The sequence below is a fragment of the Dendrobium catenatum genome, unplaced genomic scaffold, assembly GCF_001605985.2.
Source record: "Dendrobium catenatum unplaced genomic scaffold, ASM160598v2 fragScaff_scaffold_1016, whole genome shotgun sequence".
Taxonomy (NCBI): Eukaryota; Viridiplantae; Streptophyta; class Magnoliopsida; order Asparagales; family Orchidaceae; genus Dendrobium; species Dendrobium catenatum.
In genome coordinates, this window is record NW_021319478.1 from 856,749 (window position 1) to 879,148 (window position 22,400).

The 22,400-nt window shown below is 34.6% G+C and overlaps 1 protein-coding gene across 2 annotated transcripts; it reads left to right on the forward strand.

Moving 5' to 3' along the window:
* The first annotated feature begins 655 nt into the window (after window positions 1–655).
* LOC110105835 lies at window positions 656–21,803 on the forward strand. Of its 2 annotated transcripts, none has more exons than XM_028697842.1 (9): window positions 656–837; window positions 8,746–10,122; window positions 10,220–10,598; window positions 11,346–11,430; window positions 12,480–12,536; window positions 18,363–18,422; window positions 18,508–18,723; window positions 18,815–20,293; window positions 20,848–21,803. In XM_028697842.1, exons 2-9 carry the CDS (start codon window positions 8,796–8,798, stop codon window positions 21,202–21,204), a joined length of 3,960 nt encoding a protein of 1,319 aa, XP_028553675.1. In that variant the 5' UTR covers window positions 656–837; window positions 8,746–8,795; the 3' UTR covers window positions 21,205–21,803. The 2 variants fall into 2 exon arrangements, with proteins under 2 accessions (XP_028553675.1, XP_020691148.1); XM_020835489.2 differs by lacking the exon at window positions 656–837 and adding an exon at window positions 883–1,259.
* The last annotated feature ends 597 nt before the right edge of the window (window positions 21,804–22,400 follow it).

Sequence of the window (22,400 nt, forward strand, 5' to 3'; positions counted from 1 at the left end):
ATTATAATGATATATTGATAATTTTCTAATTAATTAGTAATTGTTATCTTGAAATAATTAATTATTTAACTAATAAATCCTACTAAAAATTTAATTAATTTAGTAAGTATTTTTAATTAATTTTAATTAAAAATTATACTAATAAGTATATCATTAATTACTTAACTATTCTATTACTCATTATTTATTTAATTATTATTTATAGTGTTAATTATATAATGAATATTTTCTATTTCAAATTATATTAAGTAAGCTAATTATATTAATTTTTAATCACTAATAATACTACTATTATTTAGTTAATATACTTAATTATTAATATTTTAAATTATATTAGTTAAATACTTAAAAGTAGATTAATTTCGTCCCATAGTCGAGCGTATGAGGCGTCTAGGTTTTGCTTTTTCTCTATTTCGTCGTTGTTGTTCGACTTCGCTGCAACTTGCTTCGTCGACGTTCCTTTTCTGTCTTTATAATAATTTTTTTTATTTTAGATCATATTTAATCCTATTAATTATTTTGAAATAACTAAGTATTTAACTAATAATTTTATCAATTATTTAAATATTATTTAATAAATTTTACTTAATTATTAATATTTTAAATTATATTAATTAAATTATTCAACAATTAGTCAATTAGAACTTTAGAAGTTTCTAGGTTTTACTTTTTCCTCCTGTATTTCGTTCGGCTTTGTTCCTTCTCACCTAAAATTTTCAAGAGTTCTTCATCGTGGCTGTTCGACTTTGCTCCTTCGACTACATTACCTTCCTGTTGGATCGGAAGTTACGACATTTTTTTATCTGAAGCAACAACGGGAGCTCGCTTGCTGTGAAGGTAACTTTCTCCCTTTCGCGCGCTTCTTCGGCCAAATCCCGTAAATCCGCCGAACCAAAGGATTTCGGAAATCCGGGATTTAGAGCGAATCGGCGGAATTTTCCGTCTACGGAGGATTTCGTTTGCCGTGAGATTTGGATTTGCATTTTAGGCCGTTTGGCTGGATTTCGCCCAAATCCGGCCTTAAATCCACATACCAAACAGCCCCTTAGCGGGCGCTCAAATCCCGTTTGGCAGGATTTGGCTTAAATCCTGTTGCCAAACAGCCCCGTGGTTTGCTTTTCCTCGTCTCCATGTCTCCGTTCTGCTTCGGCTTCGCGTGCTTCGATGTGAGGTACAGTTTCGAAAGAATTGCTAAAGGAAGCTGCTTCGCCCCCTTTATTCCTGTCGAATTGGAAGTCACGACGGAGCTCGCCGCGACGGTAACTATCTTTCAAACCTTTCGAGCGCTTATTAGACCAAATCCCGTAAATCCGCCGAGCTATCTGATTTATTAAATCGGGGATTTTGGAAAAAAATGTGGAAAATGCCGTAAAATGGGGATTTAACTTACCATGAGATTAATGGTGGAATTTCTTTCTCTGTTTTTGTTTTGATGAAATATAAATTGGTTTGTGATATGTCTATTAAAAAAAATTGGAGGATTTATGGTTTGAGATTTTTGATTGAAGTTCATTCCTGCCTTGTTTACGTGATAATTAGTTCTTATATACAGATTGGAAGTTGAGGGAAGAAAAGAAAAAAATGGATTTATACTTTTGTTTGGGAGGTATAATAAGGAAAAAAAATTCCATTTTTTATTAGCAGTTAAAAAATGAAATGAAGAATGTCTTTCCTAATGCTGAGCACAAAGATTTGGTATAAACTTGTTTGCAATAAAATTGTATACAACACAATTTGTGTTAGGTAGGAATGAACTTGTGGACTAATGTTAAATATTTGTTGCCGCTTAGAATTGAACTCATGTAAGCTATAACAATTTGTGGCGGTCCACACCAATTTTTGCAAATTGTGGCTATCATCACAGTGAAAAAGTTTTTTAATATTTTTCCAAAGGTGTCTCATACAAACTCTGTGCTCGACATTAGAAAAGACAGATTTAATTGCTTCACCAATCCCATTCTCCATATCTGATATGAATGCTAAATGTTCTATATCAACATTAAAAGCTTGGGACAAATTCATCAAAAACCACTTCCTACTTTTCTTTGATTCAGATTCAGCAACGACAAATGCAATATTAAAGTGATCATTGTTTCCATCCAAACAATTAGCGGAAAGGAGCACACCTAAATATTTTGATTTTAGATGACAAGCATCTATGCTGATTAAATATCTACAACCTGCAAAGAAACCATCAATGCAGACCTTGAAGACAATAGAGCATACATTGTTGCACTCCACATGTAAATAAAATTAAAAATTGTATCAATCAGTTATAAATGATAAAATACATTTACTGTAGATGCTTTGGAGAAGAAGACAGTAGCTAAAGAAGATAAGTTAACATATGTAAAACTTAATGTAGATGAATACAATACATGAGTAAATGTAGGTATAACTCAAGAGAATAAGTCTACATTTCTCTTATCTGATTTAAAGTAAACGATTCAGATTAAACCCAAGGTAAAATAGAAAGCATATTAGTAAAAGCAGTGTAGAGCAATAAGCTTTAAATATTTGGAGCTTTCTCGCCACTAGCTGGAGAAGACGCCAAGTTGCAAAGGAAATAAATGCTACATATTGATAAAAGCAGAACATATATTAGTTAGAGCTGCAGAGGAATCAAAAGGTGCTGCAGTTTCGGGTTGGCCATAGAGGCTTTTTCTTTTCTTTATTTTGTCGCTGATTCTACAAAACCTATTTTTTCTCTACTGTAAAAATTTGACACTGATTCAACAAGTGGAGAAGATGCCAAGCAGAAGACTTCCTCCTTCGATCTATTAATCTCGCCTTTCTGTTCTAGGTTGAATAGTAAGTGAATAAAATACGTAAAGAAAAGGAATGCATGTGTCGCCACTAGCTGGAGAAGATGCCATGCAGATAGATTCATAAAAGGAGAAGAAGAGCGGGTGGGATTCGTGAACTGTGTGATTCAAACAAAAGAAATGCCTGTGTTGTACTAGCTGGAGAAGACGCCAAGAGGATAGATTCGCGAAAGCAGAAGACGAGTGAGTGGGATTCGTGTACTGTGCGATTCAACTCGAGAGAGGAAGCTGCTCTGCTCGAGTTAGGGGTTCCCGCCCTCTTTCGTGGTTTGGTGTTGACGGAAGGTGACAGAATGTTATTTTTGATGAGGGTAAGGGTTTTAAGGTGGTATATTGGTAAATAAGAAAGTTTAGGTGTTAAATAGGTAAATAGATTTGTTTTAAGTGCTAGGTAGATAAAAATCCCTAAATTTTTTTAAATTACAAAATTTTAACTTTTTTGATATTCCCATAATATCGTAATGAAACATAACGCGTAAGAAGGCTTATTTAGGGTATTTACACGCCCGGATGGTCTAGGGTTTTATTTTGATGAGCCGTTTCCCTCGTCTTCTTTGCTTACGAGACCAGGAGAGCCCCTCATCTTCTTGATTTACGCGATCAGGGTAGCCCCTCGTCTTGTTCATTTACGCAACAGTCGAACCCCTCGTCTTCTTCGTTTATGCGGCTAGGCATGCAAGTCCAGCGGAGAGCCATGACCAACTACACAGTTCTGCTTCTCTTCGACTCTTCGTCATTTCGAGGTGAGACCAGTCGAGCAGTCGATTTGAAGCTCGATACGTCCGGCTTGATTTGAAGCTCAATACTTTCCCGGCTTCTTTATTTTTGCAAGCAACTATTCGATGGTAAATAATTTGAGTTTTTTTGCAAGCAACTATTCAAACCTTTTTGCATCTGAAATGTGCTATAGTTTAGTACTTCAGTGATAGGTTAATTTAAGACGGGCTATTGTTACTAGGTTTTTCAAGAAGTATATATAATTACTTAACAACTATTATGTTCATTCTATGTTCTATGCAATATATATATATCACATTTAAGGGGTATTTATATACATGATACATATAATTTGTTTATTTACATATTTAAGATATAAACTTTACTATTGACTTAACTTATTACGCCATGAGCACTGTTGCTCCTATTTGTGATCACGAATTCATGCTGAAAAAGAAGTTGGAATAGGTTAGATTGTGTATTGAGTTTTATTCTGAGGAAAATTGTATATTTGTTTGCATATGGTTGGCTAATGCTAAGACTTTATTTCTTCATTCCATCAATTTTTTAAAAGCAAAATGAGCTGTAGTGGTGGTGGAATTGGAAGTGACGATGGTTCAACAGAGACTTCTGTAGAAGCCATTAAGCCCTTATGGAATAATGTTACAAAGTTAGGTAAAACTTTTGATGATGATACTAAAGGCCAAGGACAAACCTCTACATCTAATATTATTATTCCCTTTACTGAGTAGTTGAAGCTTGATGTTGTACTAAATGTTTTTTAACTTATATTTTTGTGGTTATAATAGACATTTTGTACTAAACATTTTATATTATAATCTAGACAAGTTATTATGATATTGATTTATTATTGTTTGTCATTTCTAATATGATATTACATTTATTTCTATACACTATATAACAAAATTATAATGTCGTGTGAGCAATGTATATGTGTTATATATTTTCAAAAATAGTCGTGTCCCATGTACGTGTTGTGATGTGTCCGTGTTGTCGTGCCCGTGTCTGTGCATCATAATAAAAATAAGGATTTCCTTACATTCACTGTCATGTTTAGGGGAAATTTTGAGAGTCTTAACCTGCCCGCCACATCTGAGAAAGACATGTATGGTCAGTGTCGAGCAACATCTCGGCCATAGTCTTCAATCCCGCCATGCCAGAGAAAGGCGTGTATGGGTCTTCGGGAGCATTTATTTGAAATGCACTATTCTTTCCCCGCAGGCAAGACGACACATACATTGGCACTTAGGGTTATCCTTGCCACGCTAGAGAGAAGCGTATACAAGGCTTACCAGCCTCGTTGCGAGCGTCGCACCGGGTTCCTTCTCATAATACTAGAAAAAACGTGTATAGGTGATTTTCTGGTGTGCTGTGAGTGTTGAAAACGGGATTTGGAGGCTTTTTGAGTTTAAGAACTATTTATACCCGAGTGAGTGATGACGACAAGAGCGATGGTGTCAAGGCGGCGGTGCCGTAGAAAAAAAAAAACAAAAAAACCTTTTCTTTTTCTTTTCTTATTATTCTCTTTTTTTGGACGGTAAGAATAATAGCACTAATAAATAATAATATTACTTAGTAATAATAATTAATAATAATTATGATATTAATATTACTAATTAATAATAATAATAATATTAATAATATTAGAGAGAGAGGACTTAGAGAAAAGGGCTGATTTTGAGTGGGCTGTTGAGAAATGGATTAAGTAATGTGGATTTGGGCTTGGGTTGAGTCGGAATTGGTAAGAGCTGGTTGTTGGAGTATGATCTGGCTACTTCGGTGGGTTGTGGGCTTGATAGGAAGGGGGTTGATGTTGAGGTGAGTGTAAGGTTGTATTTGTGAGTTGTTGTAGCTGGGGGATATTGTAAAGGGCTGAGTTCATGGGTTTGAATGAAGTTGGGTAGAATTGTGAGTCTCAATTTCAATAGGGAGGGAGACGGGTAGGGAAGGTTTGGGATATGAGATCGGGCTATAGTGGCTAGAAGTTGGGTCAACAAATGAAACAGATCGGGATCGGTTGCCTGTGAGGAGGATGCTATGTGGGTCTTGGGTTCAACGTGTAGACGGAAAGGGAGATTGGAATATGGCTGAGAGGGCCGATCGGGCAGAGTATTGTGAAGACCGGACTGGGCAAGGGTGCAGCTGGGTTCGGCTCTAGCTTGCGTTGGATGCTGGAGGAGTGCTTGGTTGCAGGCGTCGGATTGAGCAGAGGAAACATGAGTGTTATCGAGTAGAGGGTTCTCAAATCGGATGGTTTAGGCAGAATCGGAGGAGGCATGTCAATTTCGTGATGCGCGCACGCTTTCAGCTGTGGAAGGAAGCAAAGGGTTGAAGCTACAGGAAGATCGACAGATTGAAGCCACCGATCGACTGTTAGTCGGGACTGTGTAAAGGGATGAATGGCAGCTGCATGTAGTTTTGGCTGTGAGCGACTGAATGAGGGAGTTCAGATAGCAGAGACACGATTTAGAGGTGGCCCGCGGCTTCGGGCTATGTGGGTAGAGACTAAGGAGGTGTGGGTCGTGATCGGGATTGGAATCACGGTAGGGGTCTATAGTTTAGCACTTGTAGATGGATTGGAAGGCTGAGATGTTGAAGGCAGTGAAAGAGCAAACGATTGAGAGGTCGTTTGAGTGTCGGTTCTTTTCGCTCGAGCAATGAAGCAAAGAAAAATGAGTGATGCTCTTTTAGTTTCATTTTAATGACGAGAGCAACTATGATCGAGACCTCGATTTATGCAGAAATTTTGGGAGTAGACGCAGCCAGGATATCAGGGATTCAAACAGAGTTCACGGTGATAAGAGGTATTCGATTGATTTTGATATTGTTATTTTGAATAATAATAATATTATTATTATCATTAAATAACAGAAGTCAACGGGCCATTATCTCGGCTTATGTATTCCTGCCTCGAAATCTGTGCTTTTTTTTTTTCTTCGCCTTGGAAAACATGTCGATTTCCTCGTACAAATTTCATTGGGTTAAATTTCAGTCAACTTTAGGTATTGTCGATGTTTTGAACGCGATGATGAAGTCTGTTTTGCTACCGGTCCTCATTTGGGCGTCGCGTGTCAATTTTGGATGTCGGTCGTCGATTTCGATCGTTCTTGCTCGATTCGAATGCGAGGAGGTCCCTCTCTGGTGAATTCGACATTTTGATCACAACGACGCGATCCTTTTGGGGATTAGTGGTCATTTGACCCTTCAAGTGACTCACTGCGCCCGTCGACTGTCACTTGAATTGCTGTTTTCGTTCCTTTCACGCGTTTTGTTGTAGTGGTCAACAATGATTTTATTGTTTTTATTTATTTCTTTGTCATGTATCGAATTTATGCATGTATGTACTTATTTTTTGCACACTAAATTTTTCTTTGAGTGCAATAATTATTGCTTTCATGAGCTTATATTTTGAAACATGTACTACTTTTTGGAATTTGTTTGTAAAAGTGTAAATACTCAAAATAGTCCCCGACTATTGATAAATACTCAAATTAGTCTCAGAATTTTGCATTGCCTCAATTTAGTCCCCAACTATTAAAAATTATCCAATTTGGTCCATCAGTTAGATTTGTCGCTTCATCATGGTATTTTAGTAAAAATACTTGTTACATGCTCGCCTTCATGCTGTAAGCCCTGTATGCAGAACCGAAGACCTAATTGTGCGAGTGAGAAGCTGCGAGGAAGATGACATGTTGCGAGCAAGCCACGAGTGAGATGCTCTACGAGCGAGTCGAGGTGCTTTGATTTGACATCCAAAGTTGCATGTGGTTGCGAGTGAGATACATGCTGTGGCGAGCGAGATGACGAGTGCTGCAGCGAGCGAGATGACGCGTGCTGCTGCGAGCGAGATACCCTTCAAGCGAAACGACACGCTTCGGCATCTAGACGCCAGTTGTTGCGAGCGATCACGATGAGCTTTGACATCGTGATATTGAGACGGTGAGCAATGCGCGACATCCACAAGGAGACAGAGACACAGCTAGCTTTGCTATTTATCTTTTAAAATCTAGTTTAAACAAACTAGGCTTGTTGTATGATATGTTTATCTACTTAAAGCCCTCTTGAGATTTAATTGTCTAGAATAGTTTCTAAAGTATAAAATAAATTGAGACATAGCTGTTTAACAAAGCATATTGAATTTAAAAATGTTTATGTCATTTAACACGTTTAACAAATCATATCAAATTCACAGCTGTTTAACATAGCGCTTTATGCTATCATTGAAGATTCAGGTACTGAAATAGAGGGTAATATATTGTTAGTATTTAGAGATTAGATATTGGTGGGTGAATGATGATTTTATATCGTTTCTTTATTGTTGTATGATCTATTTATCTGCTTAGAGCCCTCACGAGATTATAATTTTTTTTTTTCATTATTTATTCACGCTTATTATGTCTGCATATCAAATATATACTATAATATATGAAATGATAAAATATAATAATATATGCATTAAAATTAAGTTTAAATACAACTAGGTTTGCTATATTATCTGTTTATCTGCTTAGAGCCCTCTTGAAATTTAATTGTCAAGATTTGTTTCTAAAGTATAAATTAAATTGAGACAGTCGTTTAAAAAATCATATGGAATTCACAACTGCTTAACACATCGTTTTATGCAATCATTGAAGATTCTGACACTAAAACAGAGGGTAAAATATAGTTAGTATTTGGAGATTAGATATTGGCAGGTGAATGATTATTTAGTGTTGTTTCTTTATTGTTGTATGATCTATTTATTTGCTTAGGAGCCCTCTTGAGATTTACATAAAATATAAAATTTTTCATTATTTATTCACCATCACCATTATAATGTTGTAGATTAAATATGTATTATAATTTATTAAATACTAAAATAGAGCAATATAAACAATGTAATCTCATATCCACTTGTAATACCTAATATATCCTTCATATTTAACTTTGGAGTTAACCTTAACTCTTACTTTAGGTTTTGAGACTAAATTAGATCAATTTTAGTAGTTTAGACACTAAATTGGGGCAATGCAAAACTCTGGGGCTAAATTAGACATTTATTAATAGTCGGTGGAATATTTTGAGCTTTTACTTGTTTGTAGAATAATTTTTTTTGTATTCCTTGATAATTATTCTTCTTTTTGTGGTTTTTAAGATGACTCCGGTGATGTAATATAATATAGTTGCCACCATAAATTTGCAGGGCATCGTAATCAGTTCAACCTAAACTTTTTAGCTGAAAGCATTGTGGTGATGGGTGATAATATGCATATAGAAGCTCAGGAGGATGAAGAAGAGGATGACCTGGACTTCAATCCGCTTTTGAGAGGAGAAACACCTTCAGAAGCCTCTTCTAGTTTGAGTTCTGAAAATGAAGGGCCATGTGATGATGTTTGTAAACGTATCCAAAGCTCTTCAGATGGAAAACTCAGCTCTTCATCTACAAGACTTGAGGAGAAGACATATATCTGTAGCCAAGGATCCTTAGATGAGGTTGAGGAATCTATAATGCAATTTGATGATGCTGCTGGGAAATCAATCAAACAGCTACAAATGCTGACTTATATTAAGGAAATTTCTGCTGTGAATGGAAGTGATGGTGCTAGTGTTCCTTCAAAGAAAAATGTGCTTGATGTGACTTCCAATCAAGAAAACATCAATGAGCATATTGTGCATGATAATGATGATGCTATTTGCAGGCGTACCAGGGCTCGACACTCACTTGCAAACTACACGCTTGAAGAACTAGAGACATTCCTTCAAGAGTCAGATGATGATGATGACCTTCATAATGTTGACGAGGAAGAAGAATACCACAAATTTCTTGCTGCTGTTCTTTTGGAAGGAGATGGAAAAGAGCAAGCAGGTCAAGGAGAGAGAGCTTTTGATGAAGATGAAGAAAATGATGCTGACTTTGAAGTTGAACTTGAAGAAGCGCTTGAGAGTGATGTTGAGGAAGCCACTGGCTGTAGCACAGAACATAGCGGAAAGCAATATGGAGAGGCATATGTTCCAGAGACCAGACAAAAGAAACGACTAAAGGAGTTTGCAAAAAGCAAGAAGTTTCTGTTGGGACAATCTTCTAAGGCTACATTACGTCCTATATTGCCATATGTGTCCGATTTACAAAGATCTCATGTTCCTTCTTTTGCATGGAAGATGCCTTCACCTAATTCTTTTTCTCATTGCTCTGCATCTGTTTCTGGTACTGAACTTATCAATGGGTTTACAGCTTGCCAAATCGGACAGCTATACTGTTTAATACATGAACATGTTCAACTTCTTCTCCAAGTTTTCTCTGTTTGTGTTCTTGATCCTTCAAGACAGCAAGTTGCCAATGATTTGCGGAAGTTGATATCAGAAATGATTGAAAGACATGAAATGTCACTGTCCTGGAGGAAGATTCCTTATCCTATGTTCTGTTTTCAATCTTCAAATCTTCATTCCTCGGTACAAGTTGATTCAAATCAAAGTGCTAGTTGTTCATGGACACCTGTAATTGATAATAACACTGTTTTGTCGATTCTTGATCTAGCTCCGCTTCGGCTAGCTAAGAATTACTTGGCCGATGTTAAAGAAAGTTGGTGACTAGTTGGATTCCCAGCAGTTTTAATTTTAAGCACAATGCTTCTTGTTTATACTATGTGTTTAATATTAGTTTTTTATTGACTTGGCAGCCGTATCAATGCACAGACAGAGTTGCTTGGAACATGGTACTATAAAGAGTCATTCGTGTAAAGAGCCTCTTTTTTCCCTACCAATTTCAGCCTCTCTAGATAATGCAGGCAGCAACTTTCCAGGAGAATCCATTTCAACACTGACAACCGTTTTACCCAGTTCATCTTGCCCACTCCAATCTGGTCAACAACAACCTAAGAAATCACTGGCTGCTACGCTTGTGGAGAGTACCATGAAACAGTCGGTTGCTCTTGTTCCTGCTGATATTGCTAAGTTGGCACAGAGGTTTCTTCACTTATTTAATGCAGCACTTTTTCCTCATAAGCCTCCAACACCAGCTGTTGCAAATCGTGTGCTATTCACAGATGCAGAAGATGGGTGCGTACTTATCATACAATTCGGCATGTATCTATTAGAACTAATTATGTGTTTAACTTCTTTGTATATGCCAATAATAAGGTGGTTGCACTATGCAAAACTTATTCGTTTCTTATACCTTAATAATTTATGCCCAAATTTTCTGGCATGTTTTAAACTGTCATTACATCATTTATTTGGCTATTGTTATTCTTATTTTGAAAATTGTCGTCATATCATTTATATGATAGGCTGCTTTGCGCTATTTTATTTAGATTTTTTTTATATTTAAACTCTTTTTATATTGTTTTTATGTCCAATTTATAGTGCTTATGTAGTTACTGCTGATCTAGATGTCGTTATTTTAGAAGAGAAGTGGCATTTGCCGATGTATAATGGTTATGAAAAAGGCTCTATGAAAGTTGGATGTGCCAAGAACAGAATTATTAACGTGTTTCATTTATGTATATGCTGGTAATTATTTTTATTTAATCCTTTCGGGCTCAGAGCTTGAGGTTTTAATAAGCGCTGTTCACATTTTCTTGCAATATATACAACCATATTTTGTCAAGGTTTCTTCAAGCTTCTCTTGCTTCTTCTATTATGGTAGGCATTCAGTGGAAATTTTTTATCCTATCCAAAAAAGTGAGCCTCATAATTGAATCCTTCATTTTGTATACTAGTATTGGATGTTTACTGTATAACACTTTTTAATTGGTATATATTGTGGAATCCTCTATCTTCACTGTTTATGTAAATATAATGCAGTTTGTTAGCTATGGGAATAATGGAGCACAACAATGATTGGTTGGCAATACAACAGCACTTTCTTCCGTGTAAATCTACTCATCAGGTTATTTCCTTTGTCAACCACTTTTAAGCCTAATAATGTTGCATATCGTTTTTTACATTAAAGTTTATTTTTGCTGTTTTTTCCTAGTATTTTACTCTATTTTATTCTACTTCATTCATAATTTTTTTGGAGTCAAAATTTTTTATTTTATTTTATTTGAGCTTTATTATGGTTTGCTTAAATCTAGAGCTAGTTTTTCCCCTCAAAATGTTGAACAAACTGTTGTTTTCTACATTATTCATTTCATTGTTGGGTTCCTAGTTTTTGCCAATCTTGTTCAAGTATTTTTGCAATAAATTGTATCTGTTTCGGCTTATTTTCATGTGCCTATTGATCTATGTATGCAGCGTGCATCTATTTTTTGGGTATTGCATTCATATTTGATTTCGTATCCTAAATTGGTGTTTGTATCTGTAGTTTGAGTTCATGTGTGGATATGTTTTTTATATGATCTTTATGTGTGCATGAATTTGGGTTTGTGTGTCTTTGCATGTACTCGTTTAAACATGTAATATATGTAATGTGCGCTTATGTGGGACATTTGTGTATGGATGCACCTTAATATGTGCATGCATGTGTGTTTGTGTACATTTGCATGTGCACACTTAAGCATGCTAATCCCTTACTGCATTCATTTTTCCTCTAATCAAATTAAGAAGGCCCAAAGAAGATCAAAATCACTTGAAGCAAATATAGACAGCTAAAAGCTAAAATAAGTGAAGGTGATGCATTGAAGGAATGTAAATGCGTTCCATTGTAGTTGAACATTAAAGTTCCTTTTGCTTAAGCAACTGACAGCATCTTTGCCTACTAAGATGGGACAACACCAATAACATTATGTGGTTCATGTCCGATATCGTAAGCTACAGGATCCACAGTTCTCTCTCTGGAGCTTTTTTCAATATATTTTACGTGCATGCAAGATATTTTTTGCGGGTGATAAATGACTTGTAAAGCAACTTCACTTAGGTTTTTGTATATATAGGATGTATTTACTTTTTCATAATTTATAATGCAAATTTCATCACTAGATCTATGTTTTGTTGCAGATTTTTGTCAGACAGAAGAACCGTAGCTCTTCAAAAGCTCCTGAAAATCCAATAAAAGTAAGGCATAAATTTGAAAGCAGTGAACCATTATCAGTCTTTCGAATTTTGACTTAAGTTGATGGATTTATTATATGTGCATGCATTCTTGATTCATTGCTTTAGAGCTGGTGTTCAGTAACATAATTCTTATTTATCTCAACTTCTGATTTAGATATCATCTCCCTGTTTAAGTTGGATATTTAATTTTGTTTATCTTTTTAATATAGTAGGGCAGTTTTCAGCATCTATTTTGACCCTGAGTTTACTTGAAATTTTTTTCAGATCACTCAGGTTTGCAATGATCAAGTTTTTTCACTTTTTAATGGAATAATTTTTTCACTGGTTTCTGATTGTGTAATCATAATTAAAAATTTTCTTTCATAATTTTTAGGATATGCTATTTGGTGTTGCTGAATATACATCTGATTGAAAACTATGAAAAAATATCAAATGATGCCATTAAAGTAGGATGTATAGCATTAACGGATCTTTATGCTGACCTTTTATATGCATTGGTCAAATGATGGCTGAACTGTCATCTTTTCCCTTTTCTTTTTTTGAAATAGTTGGCATTATATTCTCGAAAAATAGCTGTTATAGAGAAATGAGTTACATATAATACGATTGTGTTGGTGAATTTCTGTTGCTGCCATGACAGCAATAGAAACAATTTTATGAGGAAAGTTTGAGTAATTGCATGCTAGAGATGTGAGGTATGAAGCTATGATTAGAGGTCCAATTAATTGTATTTGGTTGACAACAAAATATGGAGGAAGAGGCCCACGGATCAATGGCAATTGGCTTCAGAGACTGAAATCTGGAGCATAAGGATTCTTGGAGCTTTAGGAAATATATATATTTTTTTATTGTAGTTTTTACTCTTTCAATAGATGTTTATATATCTCTATGTATAAACACTCTTTGAATGACAATAATGCAAGCACGAATTTGTCATTCTCCTATTTTCTACATGTTATTAGAGCTCTAGGTTAGGGCCCCAATTTCTGATGGCTCATTTTTTTGTCTTAATTCCGTTTTTTCTTCTCCATGTCAGAGAATTCAAACTCTATGAGAGTATCAACCATCATGAAGGATATGAACTAAACTAATTCAATCAAAGGAGAATTCCAGGGATTACAAATCTTACATTGGCTGATTGGAATAAATTATCTAAATTAGTCTTTAGATTAAGAAAGACTTTTTTGAAAGAAAAATGGAAACTCTAGGATATTTCCTGGATCTTGATTATCCAAAGTTCATAGAGTGATATGAAGGAGATTCCATGATCATGCCATGATTGTGAAATTCTATGTTGCCCAAAATTCATAGGCTTTATATATTCCTCACAACATCATATGAAGTCTGGCATCTTGTGATATTAATATTAGCCAAAGGTCAATGATGATGCTCTCATTTATAAAGTTATGAGAAAACTCTTAATCACAAAGCAAGTTCTATCTGTCATTGAATGTTTCAAAGCAATGAAGGTTTTATTGTTAGAGTTAGATTACTACCTAGATCTTAAGATAAAATATAGTAGTGATATTGTGATTCTGAAAGAATATGTAGAAAGAAAAATGATTATTGAGTTTCTTGCTAGACATACTATATAATTTGATAAGTTTGTATTAAAATCTTGGGCAAGGGCCAGGACATCACGCTCTCTCGTAATAAAGCTTATTCCTTGTTTGGACTTCAAACTGAAGAAGAAATAATGATTGTAATTTTGAAGACACCTAACTCATAAGGGTTAGAAATGACAAGCATAAACACTCAAGATAAAGGATTGATTACCACTGGCATTTCCAAAAATGAAGGACAAAAAATCCACCAAACTGCCAACTTATGGTGCAACTATTACAAGAAGAAAGAATGATTGCAATGTTGAAAACACCTAACTCATAAGGGTTAGCAATGACAAGCACAAACACTCAAGGTGAAGGATTGACTACCACTACCATTCTAAAAATGAAGGACAAAAATTCCACCAAAATGCCAACTTATGGTGCAACTACTACAAGAAGAGTGGCTTGTGGAAGTTCTTTTTTAGATCTCAAGGCATAGTGGATCCTCAAAAAGTCAATCAAAAGGACATGCTAATTTCATAGTGATTGGATGACAAAGTTCGGGAGAAATTGAGATGCTAAAGAACCTTCTCAATTCTCTAGAAAGGTCATCTGTTTCTTGCTTTATAGTAAAAAATGGTGAAGTTTCTAATCTTGTGTTTTTAATACCTCAAATAGTTCCTCCAATATCTGAGTAATTGGGTGCCATTGACCACATGACACATTCAATTAATATTTTCAAAACCTACCAACCATGTCCTAGCAATAAATTGATCAAAGTGGTCAATGACTTCATAGCCATCACTGCAAGACAAGGGGATAATACTGTTCTCCTTCTCACCCGCAATAATGTTCTACATGTTCCCCATCTTATTATAATTGTTTTATCTATTCTTTAAATAACCCAATATCAAAGCTACAAGATATTTTTTATTGATCATTATGCTTTTCATGACCTAATTATCGGGAAGATGATTGGACAAGCTAGAGAAAGAAAAAGACGAGCTATGTTTACTTAATGATAACAACAATTGCAACAATTATTCATCTTTTTTCTTTATGCATGTTTTTATCCGTCAGTTTTATCATTAAAGATTATGATATTCATCTTTTAAAATTCTCAAATTTGTGTTATCCTCCTTATTAAAAAATGTTAACATTGAAAATTTTCATTATGAAACTTCTACAAGTGCTAGATGTCATAGGGCATTCTTTCCTTTGAGTGAATCTTGATGTACTCAATTTCTGTTAATCTATTGTGATATTTGAGGATCCTTGAAAATCTCATTGATATGGTTTTACTCTAATGACATTGATTTATCTTATGAAACAAAAATATGTATATTCTGCACACCTTTGTTATAATAATAATAGAAAATCAATTTGGTGTTAATATTAAAAAGTTTAGGAAAAATAATGTTTGATATTAAAACATTCAGGAGTAAGAATGCCCCTAGATAAAGAAAGGCATTATTCACTAATACTCATCCTGATAGCCCACAACAAAATGGGGCAGTTGAAAGAAAAAATAAACTTCTTTTTGAGATTATGAAGGTTCCTTTCTTCCAAAATCAGGTTCTCAAGGATGTTTAAGTTATTCAAATGTCGACATAGTTGATTATTAGAATACCTTCAAAAGTGATTGATTTTAAACGTCCTGTAAGCTACCTCTCTAATTTTTTTTTTCTATGAATAATTTATTCACAAAAATTCCTTCTAACATATTTTGTCATCTTATGTACACATTCATAAACTACATTGGATAAATTAGACCCTATAACATTTATGTGTATTTTCTTAGGATATTCACACAGTATCTTCCAACTACTAGAAAAGTCCTCATATTAAAGGTTGTAATATTTAGTTGAAGTAACCTTTCTTTAATCATGCATATCTTCAAGGGCTGAATAGTGAAAAAAAAGGGGCTGAATAGTGAAATAGAAGATAATTCTGATGAACTCAATGTCTTTTCCCCTTGACTATTTAGCCTATTAATACACATGAATTACAATAGCTTGATCCCTCTAAGATTAACATTTTGGTTACTAAACCGCTCCAAGTTCATAAAAGAAGGATAAATCCTATCAAAACTCCCTTGCTAAGTTCAAGACTTGGAATCAGTATCTAGTAACCTTCCACATCTCCTAATAATGATCTTGATCAACCTATTGCTTTATGAAAAGATACTGAACATTCATTGTCTAATAACTTGATACTCTGAAAACTTCTCTATGCACATAATGCCTCTCTTATAAAAATTAATATCATTATAATACTGCTAATCTTGTTTGAGGCATTAGGAGGCATTAGGAAAGAAGAATAAGAAGAAAGTCATGAGAGAATAGATGAACAACCTAAAAAAGAACCACATTCGGGAGATAGTTGAGTTGCTTTAAGGAAAAAGTGATTGTAAGATGTAAATGAATTTTTTACATCAAAATATAAAGCTGATGGGAGCCTAGAAAAATATAAAGTTAGATTAGTAGCAAAATATTATACTGAATATTATGCAATAGGCTGCTAAGAATCATTTTCTCTTGTTGCTAAAGTAAATATTATTCATTTTTTTATTTTTTAGTTCTTAATTTTAGATTGTAACGATATGGTGTGAAAATGCTTTTTTATACGACAACTAGATACTGATGAAGATTCAATTACTCATTATAAAAAAAATGAAGTATGCAAACTAAAAGAAGGCGGTGCATGGATTAAAGCAATCTTCAAGGATGTGGTTTGGAAAATTCACAAAAGTGATGAATGGGACGGGATATTGACAAAGCCAGGAAGAACATACTCTTTATGAAATACTCTTGTAATTTTTATTGTATATTTTGATAATATAATTGTTACAGGTGATGATGCCGAAGAAAAACAATTATTCAGGAATAAACTTAGTACAACATTTAAGATAAAAACTCCATTTTTAAATGCTCATTGACGTAGAAATGTCTTAATAAAAAAATGATATTTTTCTCACAAGAGGAATATATCATTTACCTATTAAGAGATATGACTACAGTAGATTGTAACTCGTGTAAGCTCTTATAAAATAAGTCCATAAACTAGATACTGATGAAGAAGGAACCGAAGTCAACAAAAGATAATATCAACAATTACTTAGAAAACTACTATACCTAACCAATACTCGTTCATATATTGCATTTGTGGTTAAGCCTCGTAAATCAATTCATACATAAGCCAAATGGATCTCTCCTTCAGTCGGCCTATAGAGTCTACAAGTATTTAAAATCTAACCTTGAAAAATGAACTTTCTATAAAAGACATGAAAATTTAAAGCTAAAAGGCTATATTAATGCTGACTTTGCGGGATCTCTGGCAGGTAGAAAAGAACACATTCTTTGGATAAAATTGTGTAACATGGAGTAAAAAAAAAAGTGTTCTCAAGATTAATTGTAAAATCGGAGTTTATAGCTATTGATAAAGGTATCTGTGAATTTTTGTGGTTCAAAATTATACTAAAAGATCTATAGCTAAATGTGAAGGATCTATAAGGTTATGTGGTGACAGCAAGTTTGTAATTAACATTGCCCACAATCTAGTATGATATGATTAAACCAAACATGTGGAGGTCACATATATTTCATAAAAGAAAACATAAGACATTTTAATTATACTCCTTATTTTCTAAAAGGCAATCAATTTGTCGATATATTCACCAAAGGTTTTTACAGTCCTCCATTCAAAAATATTTTGAGCAAACTTGAAGTCGTTGACATCTTTCATCCACTTTGAGAGGGAATATTTGAGAATGTCAGTTATTGCCATGACAACAATTAAAACAATTTTGGGAGAAAATTATAGGTAATTGCATTCTAATAATGGAATGCATGAAGCTACGATTGATATTCTAGGTAGCTATAATTGACAGACAAGAAATTAGGGAGTAGGTTAACATATTCATAACAGCAGGTGGATATGGAAATCTGGAGCACAAATTCATGGAGCTCTAGGAAAGTTTCATAATCATAATTATTGCTTAGAGGCAACTCTATGTCTAAATACTTTATGAATGTATATTAATGCAGGAAAATATTTATCATTCTCTTATTTTCAATTGTTCATTGTATCGTTCTACCTTTTTAAAACTCATGGGCCTAGTTATCGCATCATGTGAATCCTATGATCTTTTGCAGCATACTTCAGTAGTTATTTGAATACTAATGTGCAGGTGGCCGATTTAATATTTTCATTCTTGTAATGCTTTGGTGCAATTTTCAAGTTTACTTCCATGGTGTAATTTATTTGTTGTACTTTGTAGATGGTCAGGCGCATGAAATCCTCCCCTTTGAGAGAAGATGAGAAAGCACTTATCTGCGAGGTGGTATTATTTCCATCAATATGCTATTGGCAACTTGTTAGTGCATACTGGTCTCCACTAATCCTGATTTTTCTAACCAAACTAGGGATTAAGATTCTTTAAGCATGATTGGCAATCTGTGTGGAAATCTTGTGTCCCCCATAGAGATCCATCAATGCTACCACGTCAATGGCGAATTGCTATGGGAATCCAAAAATCATATAAGAAAACAGAAGCCGTTAAGGAGAAGAGGCGTCTATATGAAGCTAAAAGAAGAAGATTGAAAGCTTGTATGACTGAGCAAGAAACTTCAGAAAAGGAGGTAAGTTTGGGTATTGTTAATCAAATGAAGCATTCTAATAATCTTGTTTATTGCTGACAACTTATACATCTTTATGGATGTATGGCCCCAGGTCAATTATGGAGATAACAGTGAGGGTGACATGGATTGTGAAGATGAAGCTTATGTGCATGAAGCCTTTCTAGTAGATTTGGAGTCCGGATGCTCTAAAAACATGGTTCACAGTGGCCATCTTTCATGCATTAACAATAGTAACAATCAAGCTATTCGGTTGATGCAATATAGAGGTAGTGGTAATGGTGTAAACTGTGACTCTATTACAAATGATTATGGAGAATCACAATTGGAAACTGGAACTAAGAATGTGCTTTTGAATTCTTCAAAATTACCAAAAGATGCAAATTGCTTGCATCAATTTTCCCAGATTGGATATGATGCATCTTACAGTATTTCTTCAAGGCATCTTTCTTCCGGAGGTCGTTTATTGACAAAATCTTATCGAGCTCGGAAGAGAAAAGCACTCCGTATTGTAAAGCTAGCTCCTGATTTGCCTCCTGTGAACCTTCCCCCATCTGGTCGTGTGATCCCTCAGTCAGCTTTCAAAATTTATCATGGCGAGTCAATACATTCTAATGTAAATGACAAGGTGCTGAAGGACCATGTTCTTAGGGTTTCTCATGTAGCAGAAGCAGGAGCAAGTGTGATGAATCTTATAGAAAATACATGCAAGCTTTCAGATAATCATCCAAGTAATTCCCATTCAGATGGAAGCAACCTTGCAGATCACACGAAAGAGAATGGTTCTGAATCTGATGTCCAGTTTCACCCATTACTTTTCAAGAACCCATCTCATTTCTCATTTAATTGTCAAAACACTGCTCCAAGTTCCTATAATTTTCTCATTGGGTCTCAGTGCTCAATCGACACAGTTAGTACTGCAACCCCTGACAATTCAAGGCAAGGATTAGGTCTTCCGACAATTTCGAGCACTATTGATTTTCATCCACTTCTTCAAAGATGTGAGAGCAATAGTGATGTCCCTATCACATTTGATGGGCTATCTTCTGATTTAGGAGCCCCGCATGAAACTTCTGTTGTTCAGTTAGTAAATGGTGCACCATCTGGTTTTCAATGTGATGGAATGAATAAGATTGACTTAAATATTCACTTATCTTCTACAATGGACATGCAAAGGACCACTGAAGTATGTGATAATCAGAATGTTGAGCTACATACATCTACACCTGAGGAAAGAATAGTCGAGAAAATTGTACAAGCAAATTTAAAACATTTTGACGTTAGAGACAAAGAACTTGAGGCTTCAAGGGAAACAAATTTATTTGTTCATTCAGCTTCATTCTATTCAAATGATGGATTTGGCCCTAAAAAAATACCTCAAAGGCATGATATTTCATGCCACCAATGCATAGAAGACTTTCATGAAATGTCTAACCCTGGAATTATAATGGAGCAAGAAGAATTGAGTGATTCTGAAGATGAAAGTGAAGATGTGGTTTTTGAATGTGAAGATTTAGAGGACTCCGAAGAAGAAGAATTATGTGGCGACCCACCTATACAAATCCATAATAAGGTACAATTTTTGCTTCTAATTTTTCGACTTAATGGAATTATTGCTTGAAGCCATATCTCTTTGATAGCTTATTGCATCAATTTATAATGCTTCTTTTTAAAAATCTGTTTAGTTGTCTCTAATAAAGGCACTATATTCTTAAATGAGATAAATAAGTTCACTCTATTTTCTTTTAAGCACTGAGCTACTGCCATGATAGTTGTTTTCTCTCTCCTCTCTCTTTCACACACATCTCACTCTATGGTATGCAGGGGCGGATCCAGCTTTTTTCATGGTGCACAAATTTTTTTTTTATTTTTTTTTGTGGGGGATGGACAAAGACGCTTAGGATTGATAAAATTAATGCAAATTTCTTTTTTAGGGGGAAAAATACCCAAAATATTCAAAATATTCCAAAATATCCACGCTAATTTTTTTTTTAGGGTGGGCATTTGCCCACCACCCTGAGTACATGGGGGATCCACCCATGATGGTATGTTTTGGATATAATGGAAAACACCATGACACTTTGTTGAGAGAAGCCCTGATTTTAACTAAAATCATTTCATTAGCAGGTTCCATGTTTCTCTAGCAAGGATGATGAAAACCAAGTTGCTCAAGATCTTCATCAACTGCAGCAATCAAACTCAGTATTACATGCTTCAGTTAAGAGAGGAAAAGGCTGTAGAGGCATTGTGTATGTGTCTCATGGCTTTCAACATACAAAACTCACAAGGTCAAAGAATGAAAATGGTAGCACAAAAGGAGACAGGCCCTGTAGAAGTTCTCTCATTGCTTCTGCTCCCTCTCCAACCTGTTCTAAGAAGAGAGGTGATGAAGAAAACTTAATATGTCAGGATTTAGGCGTGGGAACTGGTGAGAACAAGACTGCTGGCTCCAGAAGATCAAAGTGTCGTTCTCCCTTGGACTAATCGCTCATAGGTAACTAATTTAATGCAACTTTTGAAATATTTTATGCATTGACATCCGGCCAATATTATGTTAGAAAATGCACAACTGCACTCTTGCCACTTAGCGAAACTGAACTAGTAAAAATACTAGGCAATTTTTCTGAGCATTCTGTTCAGAAAAATAAGGTCTGATTGTATTCCCTTTCTATGGGCTATCTGTAGTTATTTAGAGGCTAACTTAGGGGACTAATTTGTAAATAAAATAGTGGTCTTAGGCTTCATTTGGGACGGCTTTCTTCCTACTTCATAAAGCAACTTTTTAGAACAAAAATTAAAAATGTTGTGCTAAAATACTGCTTTAAGAAGCAGGAAGAAAGCCGTCCCAAACAAGCCTTAGTCATGTTGCATATAGCCGTAGGAATTGTAAATTTGTTTAGGAATGCATTCAATTTTCAACAGCATATTGTCTAGTTTTCGATGAGCGTAAACAGTGCTTCAGATGGAGTGGAACTTATCGTTAACTAGTACATTATGTAGAATTTTACTTTTTGGTGTTTTATCAATGTAAAATCGATGCTTTGGATGAATGGAATTTATCTTATCGTTTCCAATCTTTGTTAGTCCAATATAACTCTGTATTTGTTTAATACATTCATATTTTTCATTTTAAGCATGTATGGTTATGCTTTGTGGCCAGCTGGCCATAATGTAAGCATTATGAAAAACAGAACTTAGGCACAAGAAGGATATTTCGGCTTGTTTGGGATGACTTTTTTACTACTTTTTAAAGAATTTTTTTAGTACAAAAAATTTAATTTTTATACTAAAAGTTGCTTTAAGCCGTCCTAAATGAAGCCTTAGATAGAGAGTTAACATAGTCATTGTAGCAGATCTAAATTTGGTATGAAATAGTTCAGGCAACAAAAGCTTTGGGTATTGGATTCACGAACGCAGTTTTGTTAGCAAATAAGGCTTTATTTAGGACAACTTTTCACAATTGTTTTTTTCACAGCTTTTAAGAAATTTTTATACTAAAGTCGCTTTAGAAAGCAGTGATAAAATTATCCTAAATGAAGCCTAAGTTGAATACAAACAAAATAAATATTTTTTCCTTATGTAGATCTTATATTATTTGGGTTTGGGTTAGCGCAATTTAAAACAAAATCGAGTTCAGTCAATTACTATGGAATGTTTCAAAATTGTACAAAATATTTTGA